Source organism: Octopus bimaculoides, chromosome 2, assembly GCF_001194135.2.
Source record: "Octopus bimaculoides isolate UCB-OBI-ISO-001 chromosome 2, ASM119413v2, whole genome shotgun sequence".
Classification (NCBI taxonomy): Eukaryota; Metazoa; Mollusca; class Cephalopoda; order Octopoda; family Octopodidae; genus Octopus; species Octopus bimaculoides.
The window spans coordinates 166,971,386-166,981,935 of NC_068982.1; the positions used below are offsets into that span (position 1 = coordinate 166,971,386).

The 10,550-nt window shown below is 34.1% G+C and overlaps 1 protein-coding gene across 1 annotated transcript in view; it reads left to right on the forward strand.

The window, feature by feature from the left end:
* LOC106872973 (lysyl oxidase homolog 4) overlaps nucleotides 1–10,485 on the forward strand; it is a 112,649-nt gene extending 102,164 nt beyond the window's left edge. Inside the window, exons 7-9 of the mRNA XM_014920159.2 lie at nucleotides 2,179–2,336; nucleotides 4,425–4,519; nucleotides 6,209–10,485. Of these exons, the coding sequence (XP_014775645.1) occupies nucleotides 2,179–2,336; nucleotides 4,425–4,519; nucleotides 6,209–6,343 (388 nt within the window). The 3' untranslated portion in view covers nucleotides 6,344–10,485. The remainder of the gene's footprint in view (nucleotides 1–2,178; nucleotides 2,337–4,424; nucleotides 4,520–6,208) is intronic.
* Nucleotides 10,486–10,550: the final 65 nt, after the last annotated feature.

The following is a 10,550-nucleotide window of genomic DNA, read 5'->3' on the forward strand; positions in this document are numbered from 1 at the left end:
AGAGAGAGAGAGAGAGAGAGAGAGAGAGAGAGAGAGAGACAGCTCGCTTCGGCCAGTCATGGTATTAGCTGTCAGTAGCCAAAGAATCAACTCAAACCAGCAGTAACGTTCCTTGTCAGATTTTCTACTTTCACTTCTGACAGCTAATACCATGACAGTGCCAATCACAGTACAACGTCAATGTTATGATTTGAACATTCTACCTTTAGGTCATCAGTTGATTCAGTTAGCTACAATCCTCAGAATTTATGGGAGAGCTGATGTTAATCACATTTACTTTCTTGTGAGAAACGGCAAGAAACAATATTTTATTCTTTTTTAATGCATTATATAAACACCTCAGAGTTCATCGTCCCCAAACATGAAAATATTGTTACTCTGCATGTGAAGTCGTATATATATCTGCAAATATTTCGACTGTTAATATCTCTAAATTGGATAATCTCTAATTCTATGGATTATCCTGTGGAGGCGCAATGGCCCAATGGTTAGGGCAACGGACTCGCGGTCATAGGATCACGGTTTCGATTCCCAGACCGGGTGCTGTGAGTGTTTATTGAGCGAAAACACCTAAAGCTCCACGAGGCTCCGGCAGGGGATGATGGCGAACCCTGCTGTACTCTTCCACCACAACTTTCTCTCACTCTTACTTCCTGTTTCTGTTGTGCATGTAATTCAAGGGGTCAGCCTTGTCACGCTGTGTCACACTGAATATCCCCGAGAACTACGTTAAGAGTACACGTGTCTGTGGAGTGTTCAGCCACTTGCACGTTAATTTCACGAGCAGGCTGTTCTGTTGATCGGATCAACTGGAACCCTCGACGTCGTAATCGACGGAGTGCCAACAACAACAACAGCAACAACATGGATTATCCTAATCTACTACAGATCTCACTAACACGGCTAAAACTATTCTGCCTATACTATTTTGTGTATGTCTACTTTTGTCTCTGCTCTTCCAGTTGTTCGATTAAACATCAAAATACCAACAGCAATTAACATTTAAAACGTTTTATTTGTAACAACACACTTCATGTAATAACAAACAAAAGAAGACTAGGATACCGAGCAGCTTGTACAATAAATTAGAACAGTCTAAAAATTCTTCAATATCATTAAAAATTTCCTTCATTCAAAATTCCATGTCTAAGATCTGCAAGTATTCTGCTCCCCTGATAAAAATATCTCCAACAACTTCAGCCAATTTTCCATTTCTTTTCTACCCAGCCTAGTAACGATTCTTTTTAGTGGCTTACCCCTTTCCACAGCATAGGCCTTTGCTACTTACTTTGTAGCCAGTTACCTCAGTTCTCAATAAAAAATAAATCTAACCTAGCTGACATTTCTTCTACATAATGTTGACTCTTTAATGTCTTCGTCTGTTGATTTATCAAATACCTAAATATTTAAATACTGACAAATCCACGAGCCATAATGTTGCAGTCCTAGAAGGTATCCAATTTTCACATGCAACTATTGTGTCCAAATGTTGTTGTTCAGTTTCTTCAGCACTAAGAACGAAGAGAGTACGCAATAACATGCTCTATCCTTATGAAAAGGGGAACATTTGACGACCCCCACAATCTCATCAACTTAGCCTCGCATAGAAAAAATTATCATTATTTATTACCTATATAGGTGATTCCCAAACTGATTCTATCGACAACTCACTCATGATGCTCATTAACCCACAACATTAACCATAGATTGCGATACCCAAAATTGTAGAAGGTATTATCACAGGAAATTTCTAATAAGCAACAATAAACCGATCTCAACACCCTTTAGTGAGTAGCGCATATTCTAGAATCTACTGGTCTATAACACTTTCAGCTGCTTTTATTATTACAGCCGTCAGTCTTGGCTGATTCTAAAAAAAGTGTTCGGTAACATTGTAACTTGGTTGCAATGTTATACACAATATGCAGTCGTGTGTCCATAAGATATATGTAATATGGTGTGACACAACAGACCTCCGTTTGTGAGATTCTGTTTGGTGTGTCACAGTTCCATAGCATGATGTGATATATTCCAATCTGCTAGTTTGATGTAAAACAATATTTTACGCTTACTTATAGTGTTCGATATGATATGATATGATACAAAATGTCAAAGTATGTTTCACTATATTAAATAATATTCACAAATAATTTCAACCTGTATATTCTACTCTGCCAGGCATTACCATAGTATGGAGGTCTTCGCTCATTATGACATAATGGATTTAAAGGGAAATCGTGTAGCTCAAGGTCACAAGGCCAGTTTCTGCTTAGAAGACACTCGATGTCCATCTGGAATCACACCAAAATATAACTGTATTGGTTATGGTGATCAAGGTAAGAGTTTCATACTTTCTAGATTTTCAACTTTCTTCCTTAAATATTCGAGATGCGATCAATTACCAATAAATGTTTCCCGTCTTTGTGAACCACATCAACTATAACTCGTGTTGTGTACATCACTAGTTAGACTCAATTGTAATCATAACCTGTTACGTATGCAGATGACTGCCGCGTGCATGTATCAGAATTTACTGGTTTGTCTTTACCTATTTATGCTGACCTACATATATATAAGTTTCCTTCGTCTCTTCACTTTTTAACTTGAACCTCCTCCAAGTACCAGCCTACTTTCAACAACGTGTATTGACAATCTTAGCATTTGAACATTATTGTAAAAAGCGACTCGATGCTTTTCTATCTCGAATTTTATGCATTCTACTTCACATAGTTTCACATCAGTCATGGTTCCTGTTTTATTTATTTTATTTTTTTTCCTAATGCCCTCTTCTGAAGTTTCTCCTGAAAAATCTTGTAGCTAAAAATTCTTTTTCTGCCAGCACATAAAGAATTAAAGCACGGAACTGATTTTGACTGAACATTTGTGCAAGGACAGATAATCTTAGAGCACCAGCTTCTCGTGTAGTTTCAGAACCGTTCCAGGCATTTATCAAATATTTTGTGTGTTTCTTATTTACTATACTCACAAAGGATAGTTACATCAAAGTAATTTATCGGCCGCCCATACCTAATTCAGCCTCTTTATTTTGGTTGTACAAAATGTCGGGTTATTTTAGAATAGTAAAATTTGTTCGGTATAGGGTATTTCCGACATGTTTGTAAGTATTTAAAGCCTTGGAGCAAAGGACCTATATTCGTGATTCAATACTACAGCCAACTGGAATGTCAATAATTAATAACACTTTTTCTCTACACTGAGTTCATTTTTCTGTAATTTCAGTCAAAAGAAAGCCTAACTGTGTTGTAAAATTGCTATCGAAATACTCGAGACCTTGATAAATATTTATGAATTTCATTGTGAAATAATTGTGGTCTTCTTATCTAAGTATGTTGTTAAGTGTCTAAAATGTAGCTAACAGTTAAGTAAAATGAGAAATACTAAACATCGATTTTTGTAGATGAAGGAGTTTTGTTGATTAGATCTTCCAATATATAACTGTTATAAATTGTACAGATCATAATGGAACCAAAAACAAAATCAACCTACATAGAATTTGAACTCAAAACATAGAGGGAGAAAATTAAATACTTTATTACCTGTCCGGCGTTCCGCCATTTCTGACAACTTGACCCACTTTTCATGTATGATATTATTGAGGTGAAACGTTTGGCAAGAAGTAACTCATATAAATAATATGATATAAATATTACAAATTCCAAGTTTTGTTCCACTATTCAGATTTGTCATCGATGTACCTCTTCCAAGACGAAGAAGTTTAAACATACATCCCTTTACTTATTATTCTTCTCTTTCACGTATTATATTCAGTAACCACATACCAATATGGTTACTGTAACCACATTGGTATGTGGTTACACTCAACTACCGCAAGTCTTAACTCTCTCAAATCCCATAGAATAAAAACAATTCCCCACATGAAATACAGACATCGAATTTACTATAAAATTTAAATGTTCTTTGTTAACTTTTAATGATGATTTCGATCCCTCTTGTGACAGTAAGCTTGGATATACATCCAATTTAGGCACTTACTGCCTTCTGTTTTTAAGCAGTGCAGTCATCTCTCAACGGACCAACCCACCTAGTCGTAAGCAAGCACCACTTAATAATGCAGTGCTCCAAAATATGTAATGGCTGCACCCTAAAACTAAGGAGTATTCCGTTCCCATACAATGTAATGATTAATTCTTCCTATGCATATAACACTTCCTCACACGCAGTAATGTTTGGCGTTAGACGAGTAGTACAACACCATAAAGTGCAGAGTTTCCTCTAAAAACAATGGGAGACAAGAGACTCCAAGTTGTGATTTTTCTCAAAGCATTTGATGGGAGAATTTTGAAAATGAATGAAAAATATCACTCTTTATCTGTAAACAAACTAACTTCAATATTTTGTTAATGCTTCGAGAGTCAATGTAATTCTTGCTATCTTCAAAACAGGTCTTTCAGTGAACTGTTCAGACAACTATTACCACGACATAGACTGTCAATGGATTGACATCACAGATATGAAATTTGGAAGTTACATTCTCAAGGTATTTAATATTATTTTATATGGTTTTCTGGCTGCTAGCTTTAATTCACAATCTGGGCAATCAGACAACTAAATACAATTTTGTTTTTCTTGCCTCAAAATTCTGCTTAGAATTCAACATTAGAATCTAGCACTTGTAATCGTTTTGCTTCTCTAATGTGGTAAAATATATTTTTGCAAACAATTAACAAGAAACTAATAAATTGAATATTTTTGAATGTGTATATTTTCTGGTCTGCCAATACAAGTTTATCTAAGCGTATGTGTGCATACATATATGTGCATGTATATACAACATATGTGTGTATGTGTGTGTGCGGGTGTAACTCTGTGTGTGTGTGTATATATGTATGTATGTATATGCATATATATACGTATATACACTCATGCACACACGCACGCAACACATATATATATATCCAATCAGCATTTACAGGAGTTACAACAGTTCCAACAGCTTAAGTTATAAGTTATCGTTTAAAGTATGTTCATAAACGTATCAACTTATTTCACAAGGACAACATTCGAATCTGTATTATAATTTGTCTTTTCCATTTGTATTAGTTTTAATTTACTTAAAAATAATTTTATAATACCTACTTATAGATATTTGTAGTTAATAGTTACACTACAGTTGTAACAATAGTAGATAGCTATTGCTTTCTTTTACTACGCTGTAAGCTATATGTCTTATATTAGTAACGGTTAATGCTTAGTAAGATATCACTATTTTGTGTACAAGAAAACTAATCCAAAATCGAGTGGTGAACATTCCCATCGCTAAGAGGTGCACTGGACGACACTGTCTCCTCGCTATTCAATGGTGCACGTGCAGATTTACAGTAATACACTTATTTCTAAACCCTTCTTTAGCATTATTACAAACTAGTGTCCACCCAAAATATTTTGAAGCAGCCCTAGGCACCAAAGTCTGGCAACGAGCCTGGTGATAAAGTAGACTGTTTTGTTTTACATTTAAAGTATCCTCAAAAGCACACATAATATATTGTTCTTAGAATTCGAATGCAGCGTGGAAGATATATATTGGCCATTCAAATACACCTAAAGATTGTTAGCTTCACACAAGACCCTCTTCGGTCATGAATGACCATGGGATTGCAACTAGAAAGTTCCCCTCAGAGGAACAAGTCCGGGCAAGGTTGTTTATGGAAGACCAGCAGTCGTCCATGCATACCAGCCTTCCCTCTCCACGATACCGATGTTATCCAAGAGAAAAGAAAAGGCCGATACAGCTTCGCGCCAGTCACGTCGCAACTCATTCCTACAACTGAGTGAACTGGAGCAGTGTGAAAAAAATATGTCTTGCTAAAGAACACAACACATTGTCCAGTCCGTGAATCGAACTCATTCCTTCATAATTGTGAGCTCGACACTCTAACCACTGAGCCATGCGTTTTCACTAACTTCGCATATACATTTATTATTTGGTGTCCGGAAAAATCATATCAGTGACCAAGTCGCAATTGGTGCACTGAAAATTCCGACACCAGACAATACATGTTTAAGTGAAGTTAACAGTCTTTGTGGCTAATATCTATCTTTCACGCTACAATCGTTTTAGTTTCAACACATGGTCTCAGATCGAACCATTTGCCTGGCAAGTATATCTCCGGAAGTTTTTTATGATTGAACTACATTTGTCATTTTTTTTTCTTCTCTCTCTCTTCAGGTTGAATTCAACCCAAATATGCACGTCAGTGAGATGACATTTGACAACAATGTCGTTCAGTGCCAGCTTTATTATTCAGGGACATACGCACAGGCTTATAATTGCGAAATAATTCCACTTTTGCGCAGAGATTAACAAAGGATCTCCCTCCCACTACGTAGAATAAAAACAATTTACATGCTACCCGGTTGAAACCCGAAATTCTGACATCAAAATATTGCTAAAGGATGTGAAAAAAGTGAAAGAAAACAAAACAACAACTACAGCAGCAGCAGCAATGAGAAAAGTAATTTCTTCTGATAAAAACTATACAATTCGAAAATAGAGATGGTTCAGCCAAAGAAGATATAGGGGAGACAACCCTGTGATACTATTTTGGCACTTGTCTAAATCAATTGCTTCCTTAAGATGACAGTGTTTCTATTTATTTTATAATTTTTTAAAACTTTCTGTTCTTCATTTATAATTGTTGCATATTTCTATTTTTAATAGTTATTTTATACATGAGGCTAGTATTGTTTTATTATACATACATGTACATTATTTGGATACATGCACACACACACACACACACATACATACATACATACATACATGCATGCATATATACGTATATAAAGCTATTTACATGAACAAAATCAGTAAGTTCTAAATACATATTGTAGAGCGAAATGTTTTTAAAGATATATTCTGTTAGTGGTAATGCATTGTGACTTGAGATTTCCTATCAAACGGTAGCCTTTATTTGAATATCAGCGATCAGAGATGAATTGCTATAGTTTCTTCACAGCTTCCGGTACTGCATTATTGGTTTCAGGATATGATTATGATAGGAAGAGTTGTACTAACATACCAATATTTATTGTTTGGGCAGGGCGGCGTGCTGGCAGAACTGTTACCGCGCCGGGAGACATGCTTAGCGGCATTTCGTCTGTCTTTACTTCTGAGTTCAAATTCCGCCGAGGTCGACTTTGCTTTTCATCCTTTGGGAGTCGATAAAATATATACCAGTCGAGTTCCTGGGTTGATATAACCGACTTACCCTTCCTCGAAACGGTTAACCTTTTGCCAAAATTTGAAGCCTATATTTATTCTTTGGATGAGTTATTTCCCTTTGATTGGTTAAACCCCCCCCCCCCCACTTATCTTTCGAGTTGAACTTATAAAGAATAAAAGGTTACAGGGTCGTTAAATAACTGCAACATGATAAAAGTAGGAAAAGTTAATTAGTTAAAGTTTTAAAAGTTTCATTGGGTGCATTGTTATATGGCAAACTGAGCTATTGATAGGATAGAAACTATAGGAGTAGGGAGTGAAATGGGTGGAGTATGATTACTGTTGTTAAATAATTGAGTATTGATCACTCCAGTTTGCCAGTGTTTCAGTTGATAGCTATCGAAGTAGCGGCATTTAGGGAAAAATCACTGATCTGACCTTTATATAGTCTCTGAATTTATTAAGAATCTTGTATAGGATAATTTTCTGCTATACATAAGCCGTAAGCATTTGTACTGTATTTGTATGGACAGTCTTACCAGAGGAGATTCTACTTGAGATCGAATGTAGTAATAGGTTCTTTCAGATACCACACGTAATTTAAGAGTTTGTTATATTCCTGAAGAAATTAAGTATGTTTGCATCATTATTCAAATGTACTGTCTACCGTAACCTTCAGTGTCTTCACGTGATGCTTAGATTGTGCTTGGTAGAGGTAACTTTTGGCAGTACATGACTGATTAAGGGGGCATGAATGCTTAAGCAATTAGCTTCGGTTGCTTCAGTTAGCCTTTTTAAGTTTTTTTGTTTTTTTTTTTATAACTCAGTTTAAGATTATTTCTACAGAATATTTTCTATATCAGAGGCTAATAAAGAAATGCATAAACATTAAGGTTAGAAAGCTTTTAATAATATTGGACTTGATATTTCAGAAGGAAGGTGTGAGCTAGATGATATTACAGTGCCTTTTCTTACAAATGATAGTTGGTGAGTTAGATGTACATCTTATAGTATCTTTGAAACTGCTAGTTTCTACTATTTATTTTTCATGGAGATTTCTTTACTTGATGACAGGTTAGAGCAGTGGTTCTCAATCAGGGTCCATATAAGATTTTGGGTGTTCCACACAATAAAATAATAAACTGAGGATCCACAATAGTATTTTAAGGGCCCCTGGAAAGATATTGCTTTAAATGTATGTAATATTACAGAAAACAGCTAGATTTCTTTTTCTAACATTTTACATAATTCAAAGTCCACCAAGTGTGAAAAACAAAATAGAAATTTTAGATGAAGTTTCAATAAAAATAGTAATCAAAGGGATCTATATGTAAAATATGGTTGAGAACCCCTGAGTTTCTTCTATTGATAAATATTAATCTGAGTTTCTTTTTAAAATTGTAGGGTATAAAAAGTTTCTATATTAATGTATGTGAGTTTATCTTTAAGTTTGCTAGATAGTTTGTACTTATTTACAGTTAATTTGCTGAGGACAACATCTAAGAAATTCACACTACTTAGATTTGATGAACAAATGTAACTACTCACTCATCTAATCTTGGCTATTGGATGATTGATAAATCTGCATTTAGGATGCAGGGCTGGATCTCATTATGATCCCGGTATGCAACATAAGTTTTGTATTTAGCTAAATCTTCTTAACTAATATCCAAGTTTATAAGTTATATTTTTGCATCAGTATTTGTACCATTATAAGTGTGTACACTAGTCGTTTGTAACTCACATCCAAAATATAGATATTAGTAAGTAATGAATTCTCGTTCTCAAGCATTTTCAAACCCATAATGCAATACCAAAAACTCTGTAAAGAATAAATAACACTTTATATATATATATATATACATGGATAATGTTTCAGCAAGATGTCTTTACATTATCTGAGTATTAATTGTATCTCATGAATATGAGACACCAAGCTACAATCTATTATCACTAATGATGTATAACTTTATTAAGGTGTAATTTCTACAGAAATATATGCATGCAACCATGTGTGTGTTTCGTGTGTATACATATCATATGAAAAACATGTATATTATATATACATATGTACATGTGTATATGTATATGCACACACATATACACATGTATATACATATGTGTGCGTGTGTATGAATGCATATATGCATATGTGTGTGCATGCATGTGTATATATGTATATATATATATATATATATATCCATATATTCTCAAAATGTATCACGTTAACTCGGTATATCAACCTGCAAATCGACTGGGATATCTTGTTTTTTAGTGTTATTTTGCTACCCATGGTAACTATTAACGTATTCAAATTATCGAAAGTTTCAATAACTGAGATAATATTAATACACATAAAATAATATACAATATATATATATATATGTGTGTGTGTGTGTGTGTGTGTGTGTGTGTGTGTGTGTGTGTGTGCATGTGTGTGGTGGGGTATGTACATGTGTATACATATATATATGTGTGTGTGTATACATATGTATGTATGCATGTATAAATGGACGTATAGTGGAACATAGTTTTATCCTCATGTGCTATACAATGCAGAAAAATACTTATGCAATGCTTTAGGTAGAGTGGAATAAAAGTTATTTATTCAAAAATGTAGCAGTGAGAGTTGTTACTCAGAGTTTCAAATATCAGGAATAAGAAACTTTGATTAGCATGACACAAATACACAGATTGAATAAATTCTACACGTGTGTGTGTGCGTGTATCTGTGTGTGTGTGTGTGTGTGTACATATATGTATATGAATATATATATATAATTATATCGCAAAAGAAGCACACTAAGTTATAGAGCAGTAAAGGATTTGGAGAAAGATAGTTATGAATGTATATATATGTGTGTATATGTATATATATGTGTGTGCATGTGAGTGTGTGTATGTGTATGTATGCATGTATCTATATATACATGCATGTGTCTATATATACATGCATATATATATATATATATATATATATATATATATATATATGTATGCATGTATGTATATATACATGCACATGCACACACACACACAAGCACAAGTACACATGTGCACGTGCACACACACATGCACATACAGAGTTGTTTCACAGATCAGATCTCGTTTGCTCTTACATTGAAGTCATCATTGCCCCACATTTATATATACTATATAGGTATATATGTATATATATATATGTGTGTGTGTAGACACTTTTATATCTATATATATATATATATATACATAGGTACATACATATACATATATATACATATATATAAAAGTGTGTCTACATATATATATATATATATCAAATATATATGTTCTATATATATATATATATATATATATATATATATAT